This window comes from Parasteatoda tepidariorum, chromosome X2 (assembly GCF_043381705.1).
Source record: "Parasteatoda tepidariorum isolate YZ-2023 chromosome X2, CAS_Ptep_4.0, whole genome shotgun sequence".
Taxonomy (NCBI): domain Eukaryota; kingdom Metazoa; phylum Arthropoda; class Arachnida; order Araneae; family Theridiidae; genus Parasteatoda; species Parasteatoda tepidariorum.
The window spans coordinates 19,595,200-19,610,729 of record NC_092215.1 but is presented as its reverse complement, the minus strand read 5'-3'; the positions used below and the strand labels follow the sequence as shown (position 1 = coordinate 19,610,729).

At 30.3% G+C, this 15,530-nt stretch overlaps 1 protein-coding gene across 1 annotated transcript in view; it reads right to left on the bottom strand.

Moving 5' to 3' along the window:
• Positions 1-782: 782 nt before the first annotated feature.
• The window catches only part of LOC107436643 (protein CNPPD1), a 31,211-nt gene continuing 16,463 nt past the window's right edge, over positions 783-15,530 (bottom strand). Inside the window, exons 4-8 of the mRNA XM_016048417.3 lie at positions 14,399-14,519; positions 14,193-14,318; positions 13,347-13,408; positions 2,982-3,099; positions 783-2,749 (exon numbers count right to left, since the gene is read on the bottom strand). Of these exons, the coding sequence (XP_015903903.1) occupies positions 2,246-2,749; positions 2,982-3,099; positions 13,347-13,408; positions 14,193-14,318; positions 14,399-14,519 (931 nt within the window). The 3' untranslated portion in view covers positions 783-2,245. The remainder of the gene's footprint in view (positions 2,750-2,981; positions 3,100-13,346; positions 13,409-14,192; positions 14,319-14,398; positions 14,520-15,530) is intronic.

The window sequence follows — 15,530 nt, the reverse complement described above, 5'->3', positions numbered from 1 at the left end:
AATACATTCAAATACCAATGCAGATTATTCTGTTACTAAAATCACACATATTTATCAGTTCTTCATTTTCTTTTAACTTATATTATTTGCTAAAGAAGCAAGCCTTATTCTTTCCTGCTGAAACACATTGTATTAGGGGTGGAAATTTTCAAATAATCTTATTTGCCTTTTACTGCAACCATTTAATTCAGAGATTGGATATTTTACAGATCTTCAAAAGAGAATTATTAGTGAGGTTATGATTCAACAAGAACTTTATTGCGAGTGAGTAAGTAATTTAAGGAAGTTATCTAGATTTTGAAAGAAAAACAAGTTATCTTTCTTTTGACAAATGAATCGGTAAGAAAGTTGTAAAAAATCTTCATTGTCTTCATGAATATTACTTTACTTTCTATATATAATTATTAATTCTAGAAGATCATATTCGCAGTAGGATTTATTCTTGATGGTATTTGCACAGAGCACTTGCATTGCACAAAAACTTCTGCTCGCATGATGCTCTTTGATCCTACGTTTTTACGATATTTAAAAAAAGTTTATACATATTAAAAAAAAGTTTAATTTCTGTTGATTCCCTCCAGAATCTAAGTGTTTTTTTTTTAATAATTTGATTTTGGCAACTACTTACTGTATTTTGAGCATTACCATGCGGTTTTTCAAATTCTGATATTTTTATTACGTTGTTACTATAACAGGCAAATTTCATATTTGAATTTAATCTTTTGGATATTTTCGCATGGTTTTTCCAAATTTGAGCAACCACTTTCAGATTCCTTCTCCAATCCTTTTTCAACAATCTTTATTGATTTTACATCCATATCAACATTGTTTTTAAATACCCCATATTTTAAATACAATATTATTACAACTACTGAATTTAAAATTGCACATAACAAATTTCGAACATGATCAATTTCAGGTAAAGTCAAGAGGTGTTTCACTTGCTTTTTCAATTAATATTGCTATGTTTTTCCATGTGGTTATTAAAATCTTGATTACTTCAAAACCAATTTATAGTGTGTGAAAATTTTATTAGAAATCAGTATATTTCCATCAAATAATAAGTCTTGTTTCAGTTTCAATTATTTAAGTTTAAAAATTACGAATTTTTAAATGAAAAAATTTAGAGCTTTGAATATTATGAACCATTCTTTCTTTTTGTGAAATATAATCCTTGTTTGCAGAAAGGTGCCCTTTCTTTGAGTATATAGTCTTTTTCAGTCTCCAATGCCCAATCATTTTTAAAGTAAAAAATGAACCCTGTTTATAGTGACCATTACCTAAGTAAAAACATCAAGTAAATTACAGTTTTGTCTGATTGTGTAAAATACTCATGCTGAAATTGTATTTATTTGCTTTTCATGTATTAGTTTCTATTTATTTGCTTATCTAATTTTTTAGAATGAAATTGCTGATATATTATTTATAATATTCAATAAATTTCTTTAAAGCATTAAAAAAATGGAAGGAAAATATTGATTGCTTGAGAAAATAGAAAAAAAAAGCAAAGAAGTTTCAGAGAGATAGCTGCATAAAGACAAAACACATTAATTGTATTGTAAAAATGTTAAATCTTACAAAATAGTAAATCGCAAATAAAACTTTAAAGTTATAACTTGTACCTTGAAAGAACAACTTTGAAACATGCATCTTGTAAATTTTAACTTCTGATAAGTTTAAAATTTTTATGCTTTTTGTGGATAGGTAGTTTTTTTTTTTTGAAAATGACTCATAGGTAAATCATACACTGCATTTTAACACTAATATACCATTTTTACAATTTTATGAAAAGGTAAAAAATATTATATTGCAAGACAAAAATCCAACATTACACAATGCAACAATAGAATTTCTAAATAAAAAAGAAAAGATTTTTAAATTTATATATTTAAAATAAACAGCTTGAGATTGAAGTGATTAGTAGAAAATACACAAGCTGTCATGGAAGATTTTTATAACTTTTATTGATTTTATATCACAACTATTAAATGTATTAAAAATTTTTTATATAATAATTAGCTAGTTTATAATAAGGAATAAAATCTCTAATTGATCTAAAAGGAAGTTGTCAACTTATTACTTTTTTCTTCCTTACTTCAATAATAGTAAGATAACAATCCATAAGAAACTAATGTTATTGCATTAAAAATGTTATAAAATTCCACAGAAAAATATATATGTTATCAAATTTAACAATCAGAACTAATATTAAAAAGTAACATTTATGTTGTTAGCTTTCAAAATATCACATAAGAAGAGAAAAACAATTAGTGTTTTGTCTACAGCGAGTACCACAATTACCATAGGAGTCATTTACGAGTATTAGCTCACGAGTCAAGGCATGAGAGGTCAAGGTCGTTTTTAAATTTTCCAGTATTTGTAACCTTGACTTATTAGACTTAAAAGATATTCTCTCAGGATTTGACTTATCACACATATTGTGATTTATTTCATAGGTGTAAATTCCATTTCCATAGCCTTGTACCATTTCCATATTTTCTGATTCTTGTTCAGTAAGAGTTTCAAATGATAGTGGAAGCTTTAAGAATTCCGTGTTACTACCTTCAATGAGATTATTATTAAAGGGTTTGTCAATACTTTGAACATGATTCTGAAGTTCGGAAGTCGAATTTATTTCAGAGAGATTTTTCAGCTCGTGTTTTCCTTCAAGCAATTTATGAATAGCAAAGCTTGCATTATGTAGAGTCAGAGCTGTAGCAACATATCCAACAGTCCATAAAACCATAGCCTAAAAGAAAATTTGATGTTATAAAAGTGTTATATTATTTTAAATAAAAAGTTCAAAATTTGCTTTTATGTTATTAAATAAGAGAACTTTGTTTCCTATAAAATGAAAATGAAAATTACCAAAAATGATTATTTAAAATATGTTATCAGATTTTGCAGAATTTTTTTCTTCTTCCTGATTAGTCAAAATTCAGGAAATATCAAATATCAAGATTTAGATACAAATTAAATACCTTCATAATCCTTTTAAAACAAGGTGCCCAAAAAGTTTCAAAAGCCTTATCATGAAGCATACTACAGATATCACTATACGATAGCCAATTTCTCAAAGAAGACTGCCTTGTTGCAATTCTGCAAAAAAGAAAATTATTATCAATACACGTTAGATTTGAAGTCCAAATAAATTTCAAGCAAAAATTATAGTATTCCGAATTAAATAAAATCATAAATGAAATTTAAATCATTTAAAGCAGAGGGGCTTAATTAAAAGGTACATATACAATACAATTTTAATCAAAAAGTCTAAAGAAAACGTTGAATAATTTATCATTTTCCCATGCATGAAATAGTATGATAACATTACAAAAATGAGTCACCAGTGTTTTTAATATTTCGATCATCTTTGCTTCTAATGGCATGACAAGTAACAAGGAAGAACAAATGTGAAGTTGATTTAAGTCATTGTCTTTAAAGTTTTTTAGCATGCCACCAAAAAAGAGATGCACATTTACAAAGTGGTCTTGATGCATTGCAACTGCCAAATTTTAAAGAAGATATATACCACATTGACATATTATTATTGAAATAAATACATTTCATAGATTTTGTTTATGCAGAGAAGAAAGGTGGACTAGAGCCCAAAATAGAAAAGCTAGAGGCTTTTTCTTTAAAATTAAAATAGCCAATTCAAGTTTTGAGTTTCAATATATTTATTTTTTAAATCTGTGAATATAGTGCAGCTCTTGTTATGTAAAAAAGAGCAATTTATGAAACAAAAGTTACCTTCAGAGATTCTTTAAAATAAAATTTTTCTCGTAGCAGTGCAATAATAATGGAAACAAAGAGAAAACAGAAATCGGACTAATTTTTCTTCTTTTGAAAAATTGAAAAAACTAATAATTCAGTTACTATCGTCAACAGAAAGAGGAAGAGTGAAAAAAAAAACTTTTTCAAATTAATTAAGAAAAAACAACAATATTCAGCTAATAATAGGCTACTAACACAGGAGATAATTTTCACCTCTTCATTTTAGCCTCACAGATAAATTAATTAAACTTAGCATTCAAAAAAATTTTGCTTTCTCCTGTTGTAGTTCATTTACGTCGCACTAGAGCTGCACAATGGGCTATTGGCGACGGTCTGGAAAACATCCCTGCGGATGATCCGAAGACATGCCATCACAATTTTGATCCTCTGCACAGGGGATGGCACCCCCGCTTCGGTAGCCCAACGACCTGCACGCGAAGTCGAGCACTTTATGGTAGCACAGTTTAACGAGGACCAATACCGCACACCCTCGGTCCCTACGCAGACTGATCCAAGTGGGTCACCCACCCGCACACTGACCGCAGCCAGTGATGCTTGATTCCGGTGATCTGCTGGGAACCGTGTCTTAACGATCAGTCCACTGCGGGACATTTTCTCCTGAATTATAGTGGAAAGAAAAAATTGTGAGTAGTAACTTACATTGCCACTGATATGAAACAGGTGTTTGAATAGTCATAATTAAAAGTTTTAATTATTTTGTTTTGAATGCCTTCATATTTTGCTAAACCATTGATGGAATAGTAATAAATGCAGTAATTATTAAATGGATAGAATTTGAAATCTGATTATTATCTTGGAAAATTTCTTTCCCCCCCCCCTTTCCCAGCATTTGAATTTTTGCATTTAGAGTATCATTTAAAGTGTTAATTTATTTTAATTCATGTTGAATTTGTAATTTGTGAAAAACTTAAAATGTTTTAAACTTCAACGACTATGAATTCATTTAGTATCAGAAAAGATTTTTTCCTAGTGGTAGCAAGGATTAATATATTTATATTTTAATAAATTAGAGCTAAAAGTTCTCTACCACTAAGCATATGCAGTTTAAATATATAAGGTCATATAGACAAATGTCTAAGTTCTAATAATTTTTTTAAAAACATTTGTAATTAGAGTTTCTTTCGATTTTAGAACTATTCTGTTTTCAGAAATGTCTTTTGATGATCAATAGCAAGATATTTTATCAAAAAAATGTGACATTTAAAAAAAAACTTATTTCTTTACTACAGTGTTCTTTACTTTTAAAGGACTTTTTTTTAGTAATGCAGTTACATACTATTCAGCTTTCAGTGGTACATGTTTCAAGCTACCCTTACTGAACAGTTATAAACAATCTTGGGTGCCTACATATGAAAAAGACCTTCATTTATTTATGGAAAAGATCATCTGATTTTGAACTATGGAAAACAACTTGTATCGAATTTGGTTTTAATAATTTGTTGAATTTTTGCCAATTGCCTTTTTCTCAAATCATAATATCTTCACATCGCTTTTTTAAAAAAAATGGGTATTTACCGTACATTCCGGCATATATCGCGCACTTTCGATACCAAAAATAACATTGGAATTTATGGGTGCGCGGTATACGCCAAATATGAAAAATTATAGATTAAAAAAATTTTAATATAGAAAAATACTTTTATTTTAAAGAAATAACATACCCTTACCTATATACTTTATTGATTTTCGTTATTACATAAATAGTTCATTATATTTGTCTTCCGTTATTTCTTCAGGCACGTCATCACACATCACAATCTGTTTTGTCTTCATCATCTGTGTTACCCTCATCCATAAATAAACAGTCATCTTCTGATCCGTTCAGATTATTTGAAATGCTGCATTTTTTGAATGACGATGACGTCTTCATTCTTCTAAGACACAACATATTATATAGATTTGATCAACTAGCGACCCACGTTCTCACAGCAATGTCAGCCTGGGCCAGAACACACAAGTTAACATTTAGCCAGGACAAAACAAAAATTATTGTCTTTAATAAAAACAATAAGAAAACTTCCCGAACTCTGCGCATCAAAATGGATCAGAGCTCCACAAACCTGAAGATTGTCAACAGTTTGAAATATCTTGGTGTGTTACTGGACCCAGGGCTGACATGGATTCCTCATCTCAACGAGGTTAAAGATAAAATCACGAACTTCAATAAAATGTCAAAAAGGGTCGCTAGAGCCACCTGGGGGTTAAGCCCATATATTCTCAAAAAGATATATCTCCAGGCCAGCGAGAAGATAATACTCTACGCCGCCAGTGTCTGGTATAGAAATACTAATAAAATGAATCAGAAACTTGCATCCATACAAAGAATACCGCTTCTCACAATCACAAAGTGCTATTCCACAGCAAGCACTGAATCTATCCAGATACTGGCGGGCATTAAACCTATTCATTTGAAGGTTATTGAGACAATCTTCAACAAACGCATTAAATGGGGCTGGAAAATAGATGACATTCTTCCCGTCATTCAAAGGACAGTTATTGATTCCATCTTGGAAAAAACGAACCTTACTACAAAAGCCCCAGTTCACCCTGCCACTCAACTCGCTGTGCCTTGGGGATATAACTCTCCAGATAATAATGGTTTGGAAATATATACGGATGGCTCCAGGATGGAGGTCAAACCTCAACACTTCAGGACAGGTTTCGGAGTTATCATAAAGTGTAATGGCATCACTATTGCCAAGACCTCCTCCAGAGCATCCGATTATTGCTCAGTTTTTGAGGCCGAGCTGATGGCGATCAGACAAGCAATAAATTATGCAGCAAAACAGGAAGAACAAACTACAATTTATACAGATTCACTCTCCTCATTGCACGCACTGGCTGACCCCACACATAAAAATACGATTGTTCATGACATAAAACATGCTTGGAGACAGAGTATCTCACTAAATTGGATTAAAGCACACGCGGGGCATGCCGGCAATGAGGAGGCGGACCAACTAGCCAAAGAAGCCATCAGACTTGACACCATAGAAAATACTACCTGGCTGACCCCCATTCAGATCAAATCTATAATCAATAACCATATTATGGCTCAGTGGAAATTGGACTGGACCAACAGTACAAAAGGACGGCAGACTTACAAATTTTTTAAGGATCCAAAAACTACAAGAATAAAGGCAAACTTTTATATTAATCAGTTCTTAACCGGCCACGGCGTGTTTGGCACACACCAAGCAAGATTTTTCGGGAAATCTTCAACATGTACTTATTGCAACTCACAACAAGACATCCATCACCTAATTTTTCAATGTCCGAAATTTCAAACACGACGAGGCAACAATTTTCACAACAAAACAGAACACCAGATTTACTCTAACCTGACCTGCAGATCAATCATCAAAGACATTATCAAAACAACTTTGGAAGATACATTAAACCCACTGTAAATTTTTACTAACTCTGGCCGTCCAACTACCGTATGGGTCAGCGTTTCCATATCCCCTAAGTCAACTCTAATTTTTTCGCTTTAATTACCTCATCGCTGGAGACTCTGGTTCGGCGATTTTGATTTTTAGCCGGGATGACTATCCTTAAAACTGGACTTTTAATGACTTTAAAAATTTTTTTAAATCTCATGGTGTTCTTAGGTTGGATTTGAACTGCCCTCGTCATTCACACCATTTTAATCCACTTTTACTATTTTAACACTATTTTGATGATTTTACTATTTGTAACTCGTTTAATTGTTTCCTTAATAGGCAATTTGCCCTATGATTAGTTTTTAAATTTTATGCCATTTGATTGCCTCAATATAAGGGTCTGTTGACTTGGAATGGCAATTTATATTTTAATTTGCTTCTAATATTGCTGGTGTTTTAAATTTAATTGTGCTTTTAATCCTTATTTTAGGGTCTGTTGACCTGGACTTTTCATGGCATACATGCCAGATATATTTGTCAAGTTTTCTTAAACATTTAATATTCCGACTAATTGTAGATAACTAATTTTGTTCAAGAGTATTGTTCGCCCGCAAAGTTTACGTGTTGTTGCCATTTGACTTTTGTATCTTATGTATTTTATGCATTTTATGTTCTTTAATGTTTTTTTTACTTGGTTTTTAATAAACATTTACCCGTATGCCCTCAATTGGGGCAGGTCGGGGTAAATATTTTCATGTCCTCCTTTCGTAAAAGTTTTCTCGCCCTCCAACATACAAGTGTTACACTGTTTTTTTAAATTGGCTTTAAATTGTTTGTTCAAGCAGACGTCCAATGGCTGAACTAATGGTGTCATTCCGCCCGGAATAACTGCCATATCGGTGTTACATTCTTTCAACACTTTTTTTGTATTATCTGTAATGTGGGACCTAAACATGTCCCACACTAAAAGGCTTTACGGTTTTCTTACGCAACCAGGACGAATTTGCCAGTCATTTTTTACTCATAATTTAACACCATTTTTGTCTATCCAGCCTTTTTCGTGGACATGAACAAAAATACCTTTTGGAAAACTACATTTGGGAAAAGTTTTTCTCTAAAAATAACCAGTGGTTTTAGTTTCGTTCCATCCGCTAAGCAAGAAAGGGCTACGGCGAAATGAGATTTCTCATGTCCCGTTGTTGTTAAATTGACAGATTTTACTCCCTTTAAATTAATTGCTTTATTACCGATCATGTCAAACATAACAGGGGTGTCATCCATATTTCCTATTTGCGAAAGTTTTTTTTCCCGCAGTTCTATAATATATTTTTGAAAACTTAACAATTTGCTATCCAAGTCTTTTGGTAGTTTTTGTGATACTTTGGTTTTTTCACGTAGAACTAAATTTTTTCGAGCCATAAATTGGTTACACCAACTCACAGTAGTCTTGAAATTTTCACTCTCGTCTGGATTAATATTTACCCATTTTAGAGCAAACAAGCGAACACAGTTTCTTGTTACAATCAAGCTATTTCGCCGATTTTCCAAAACCCAGTTTTCTACATTGTCCTCTAACACCGGCCATTTTGTTAGTCCTGTACGCAATGCACACTTATCCTTAGGCATATCTATTATTTTCTCCTCATTTTTCTTCCATTCACACACCGAGCTTTCCCCAATACCAAAATGTCTCGCCACAGTTCGATTTCCATTTTCTTTTGCAAATTGAATTACTTTGCATTTAAATCCAGCGCTGTGTTTGATAGGAGCCATGTCTACAACTAAAAACTACACAGAATTCTTAAAGCTTACAATGTTTACTCTTCAAAGGCAGGGCATCAAGTGGTGCGATTGGTTGAAGAGGAATTACGTTTTGTCGCCTGATTTGTGGTATGTCACCTGATTTTTGAGACATACACTATAGACAGCATTCCAGATACTTACTTCTGGAATGTGGGGAACAACATTCTTGCACACACCTGCACTGCTGAATATAACAATCTTTTCTCAGAATCACATTATTACTCTTTCAACTCTACCCTCACATACATGTCAAATTCAGTTTTTATTTTTTCAAAAGATAGGGAAAAAAACTTTTTATTTACGATCTTGAAAGACAAGATATTGCACAAGTACAATCCAAATTTTCATGCGCATTATATGAAGAGTATATCTTAAAATTTAAAAAGTATTAGAAATTATGGGTGCGCGCTATACGCCAGGGCAAGTTATGCGCCGGAATATACGGTATACAATTTTTAAAAGCAACTAATTTTTAGGGGCAGACATGCCAACTTTCAGGAAGACTTGTTAGGAGCAATTAACGTGAATGGCATCAATAAATAAACGACATAAATCAATATGATGTATTTAAAACTTTTTATAGTTTTAAAATCAAATGCTTAAATTTTTAAAAATTGAATATATAAACCTTTTTGAAATAATAATTAAAATGGCTAAAATAATAAATAGAATGAAAAAAAAACTAACACTTTAAAAATTCAATATGCTTGTTTAATTACACATGCTAAAACTGAATAACAAGAAAACTATGAAATAAAAATAAGTTCTTCATAAGTTTTATAGCAATAGCAACCAGCTTTTCACCAATTAACATCTTTGTATGTATTGAAATTATAAAATTACAAACTGACAGTATGTAAGATAAATAACACACACAATTTTCATTATTTTTTTAAAATTTAAAAAAACGAAAATCTTTTGACTTTGAAAAAATTAATGCAAACAAAATGATTTAAAACTGAGTTTTAAAGAAAATTCTGAAGAGTTAAAAAAATAAATAAAATAAAAAACAAAACAAAAATTACAATTTGTAGGCACTGGCATGATAAATTACAAGCATATTATAACTTATATAGAATATAATAATCTTATAATATTTCTTATCTTTATATAAAATATAATAATAAATAATGTAATTGAAACAAAAACTGAGTTTTAGAAAAAATAAATTGCGGAACTGAAAATAAATGAAAACTAAAATAAACAAAATATTGCTGAAACTAAGTTCTTCAAAAATATATATAATATTTTTTAAATTTTTTTTAAAAAAATCCCCCATATAATAAACATAATGGCAATGAAACAGATATATATATACAGTACAGAACCCGTTATCCGGAAATCAGAAAACTGGAAAACCTAAAAACCGGAACGAAATTCAATACATTTTTCCACCATTTTTTTTTAAAAAAAGTTTTTTTTCCTCATAAGATTTTAGGATTTTTCTTTCTTTTTTGAAAGATGTTTACCTTACCTTCATTTTGGAATCATTAGTTTATTACTTAATCGTTTTTTCTTCTTCTTAAGATTGTTTCCAAATATTTTTCTTTTTTTTAGTTGGGTTTAACAATAAAAAAAAAACGGCTTTTTGTAGCGATTCAGAAAACCGGAAAAATCAGTTATCCGGAATAGCGATGGTCCCGATCGTTCCGGATAATCGGTTCCCTACATTTTTTTTTTAAAGTTTAGTACTGAATATTCAGTAAAAGTCAAAATTAACACAGGCAAGTTCAAGATTTTAACGAAGCATAAGTCGATTTCTTAGCTTTAATTAAGCTAACTTAAGTCTTCTTCGGAAAATTGCTACTTGTAACATGTAGAATTATAGTTAAAATACTTATATTTTTGAATCATTAAAGATTCTAGAGTATCACAACTTAAGTTTCACCTAAATTCATTTAGATTTTTTTAATTATACTGAAAATTCTCTCACAAGCAGCATTGCTCAAGAGACAACACAATTGTGACAGTTTTCTCCACCACAGGTTGTAAATAAGTTACTATGGCATGAAATATCTTCTTATTATCTCTTGAATTACTGCCATCTGTTGAGAGTGTGAATCAAGATGTTTTCGAAAACAGATAAATTATTTCAATAGTAGAATTTGAGATACATCTTATGATTGAACTAGTTTTAGTTCTGACACAGCCATATCTTGCTGCTACAGTGTAAAGTCGCGTATTCGGAATCGGTGGGACTTTCAAAAGTCCGTATAATAGATTTTTCCGTATAATTGACCCCCAAGGAAAACAAAGCTTAAAATGATCTAATAAACGATCTGAATCTAAGAAGCAAAACATAAATAAACATTATTTTTAAGGGGAATAATGTTTTAGTATTAAAATATCTAATCAATCAAACATAAAATATGTATTAGAAAAAAAATATTATTGCTAATAATATAGAAAACGAAAAAAATTTGACAGTTATGAAAATATTAATCCGCCATTTTGAACTAGAACGATTCAAGCAGGAAGGGGAAATTCACTTCATTCTGGAACAAAGCATGAAATGATCTAAATCTAAGAAGCAAAAATAAATAAACATTATTTTTAAGGGAATAATGCTCTAGTATTAGATTATCCAATCAATCAAATATGAAATATTAGAAGAAAAAAAAATTATTGCTTAAAATATAGAAAACGAAAAAAAATTTGACAGTTATGAAAATAATAATCCGCCATTTTTAACTAGAATGATTCAAGCAAGAAAGGGAAATTCCTGTCATTCATTAAGGTGGGTAGGTGGAGGAGAAAAATTCATTTGCTCCATATTTGTGAAAGAAAATAAGCGTAGAGAGGAGATCATTCAAGTTGAGGGCGGGGAAGTGACAAATTATTGCTTTCTCTCCAATCATTGGCTATCAATCAAGCATAAAGGCGGGGCAGGCTGATGGGGTTCTCTTTATTTTTTCTTGTATGACTGAAAGAATCTGCTAAAGAAAGATACCTCCTTTTTTCCCCCCCACCTCCTAAATATTACATGGTCAGGGGAAGAATGAATGTTTCTCAAAGAAGTGTATCCTTTTAGACCTATTCAAATGTTCCATTTTGACTCCCCCTCCACGTTAAAGCTTGCTGCATTTACCATTTTCTTTCAATAAAAAGGTTCCAGGAAATGCCTCTTTTACTAGCCAGCTGCAAAGGAAAATAGGGGGGAATGGAAGCAGTTGCGGTTTTTTGAAAACAAATCTCCCTCTTTTCCTGCATTCCAGAGTAGGAGCGTCGCTAATGGTCACTCAATGGTCTTGGTAGATTTTCTCTTCCCCTTTGTGATTTATGGGTTCAATGCATAAATCAGGGGTTCAGTGCAAGCTAGAAGAGAAAACGTGTCAAAAGACTTTTTTTTTTTTTAAAGAAAGGGGAAGATGAAGAGATGTTTGCTTATTTTGATTGTTAAAAAGTGTCCGGGAAATCGATCCTTAAGGAAAAGGGACGCCCGGATATGAGACGTTACACTGTATTTCTGAAAAAAAAATTTGGAATAACATTCCAGCATGGGCTGATGCCGCAATAGGGCAATTATTCTCGATCAAAAAGCTAGAAAATAAAGCTTCAGCTTTAATTATGCTTAAATCTTCCCATTTTATGAAGAATGATCATATATGCTGATTTAATTCTTGAATTTTACACTTAGCAACATGACGATGACAGTTCACGAATCGCCAGCAATCATTTCGTCTGCTAAGTGATATATTGTCAAGATCACACTCACCACAAGTCAAAATAACATGTTTGATAATATCCGCAAAATTTTTTATTTTTCTAAAATTTGCCATTTAAATTAAACTTCAACTAAAATATACTACAACAAACTAATAAAAACATAGAATAAACAACTTCACCTCGCTAATGTTATGATTGATTGATGGCTGCAATTTACAATCAATAAAACTTGCTTATAACTTTTTGTGAGTTTTATTACACAGGAAAACTGCACTAAAACTGCTGATTGGTCCACCACATGTGATTCAACCAACTAATCACAAGCAAAAATGTCGTTGCAGTATTTGGACTGACATGTACAATCATTTTTCTGGCAAATTGTTTTATGCATAGGTAAAAGATCCACACTTAGGACCATCATTGAAGATTGAAACAAACATATTGGTGCATTTTATAATAATTCCTTTTTAGAGTAAGATTTTAATGTTACACTTATGTAATAATAGTTAAAGCAACAATGAAAATTTATCAAAATACCAGATTTCATAAAAATTGAAAAAAAGGGACAATTTTTTCTCAATGGCTTTTCTAGCACACAATAAAACAAACCAGAACTTTTCATTCAAATAATATGTCTGAAATAATAGAAAAATATGTAATAATAATCAGTTTAAAAATCAAATGCAATTAAAAACTTACATTTTTTCAATTTTGCACAAATAGTTGAAGTAATCAGATGAATCAACAAGCACTTTCCAATCCTACAGAAATGGTTTAAAATCAATTGAAAAAATAAAAGAAATAAAACTATTATCACTAGATTTTTATTCATAGATTTATTCTGGAAAAAAGTATTCAAATTTAGCAAATATTGCACAAATAATTATAATTTAAAACATACAAGTAATAAATTTTAAAAATGAGATTATAAAAAATGAAAGCAATTACTTGATTTATGTCAATTAACATATTAAAAATAAATTAATTGATATGAAGAACGCAAAACGTCTGACAAAATTTCAAACTTGATTTAAGATGTAAAATGCTTTAAATTGACTATTTTTTAGAGTTTATTTTCAGAAATTAAAACTAAAACTTGAATAATATTAAAAATTAACGTACCAATTGTATAAAAACAATTTCCATTTACCAGTATAAAAACAATTTCCATTTATCACAGGATGCAAATATAGAGCATTGGTATTTGTTTCTCAATAAATTTCTTTAAATCAACCTCTAAATCAAGGCTAGATAACAATTTTTATCATTAATTAAAAAACTAGAAAGTAAAAGAGAAAAACTATTCCTAGGAAATGATTTCAAAAATCTTATAAGAAATAAACTAATTACTTTGATAGATAGATAAAGTACTGTATTACGATTCATAAAAGACAGGGAACAACATAATTATTTTTCCAGAAAAAACAATAAACAAAATTTCTAGACACAAGAAAAAATACAGTCAAAAAATTATTGAACAGAATCTGATTCCATAATGTGAAACGTCATCATTGTTTATTAAATTGAACTAAAAAAAAAACTTACAATAGCGGCAAGAAAGTCTCTCTCTAAATTATTTAGTTCCTTAACGTCAAAATTAAGAGCATCAGCCCACATTTGGTTTGTCACTACATCATCTTCATCTTCAAACAAAAATTTAGATGCAACCAACTATAAAAGAATAATTTTTCTCACTAAAGCACAAAAAACAAAAACAATTTGAAAATAAATAACTATTGTTCAATGCATACCATTGTTACAACAAAAAGTCCAGAAGGAGATACTATTTCCAAATATTCAGAGTTTTTCAGTTGAAGTCTTTCCAAATAAATCATTGCTACAATCATTGCACAAGGTGATACTCTGGCAGCTCTGGAAAAAAAAGAAAATCAATTATAAACATTTCAGGAAATATTTATAAGTTTTATGATTAACAATGAACATCTTTTTCATTTAAAATTTTGCATAGGATATTAACTGTTTAAATTTTAAGTAAAATTAGATGGAGGAGCAGTTGCTTCACAATTAATTACTGTAATGTAATTATAAATTTAAATTGAAGTAGAGGAGGCATCTGAAGACGAGAACTCAGGGATCCCAAATGTGAACACTATTTGCATTTCTGATGTCCTAAGAAGGGCTCTATGAATTTAGTAAAGTACAGCAAGTTTTGGCTGTCATTGAAGGTGGAACCGCAACTGTCAGTTATCCGAATAGGGTTTTCACTACTATTTTCCTTGAAAATAGTATCCTTACATATAAAAAATATTAGCCTAAATAGTTTCAACAGAAAAATACCATGTAGTATTGTGTTGAATAAATATTATAATAAACCAACTTAAAAAAAAAAACATCTCATTATACAACTGTACAATATACAGTAGAGAACCAATTATCCGGGATGCTCGGGACCATCGCTATCCCGGATGTCTGAATTTCCCGGTTTTCTGGATTGACCAAAAAGTGTCGTTAATCGATGTTTTACCGAACGCGAATTACAAAGAAAAAGTGTAATGCATAAAGTAAGAGAAAAAAAAGAAAGGTACTCCTAACTTTAAAAATAAAAAAAATGGTAGAAAAATAACATTTAAAAGAATTAAAAAAATTGCAAGTTTAGAAAAGAAAAACAAGTTTACAAAATACAAAATTCTCGTATTTATTTTTTAAAAATAATTACAATTCCTAAATTAACTAATATAAACAAAACCAATGGTTAAATAACGCAATATATTTCATACCTAATTATACGGGGGAAACGATAAAATAAAAGGAAAACTTATTAATCTAAATAAAAACACTTGAAAATTATCGAACCGAAACGATAGTTAAAAAAGGCACTAGCATAAATATTAAAACCCGGAACAAGGCAAGATCAACGGAATT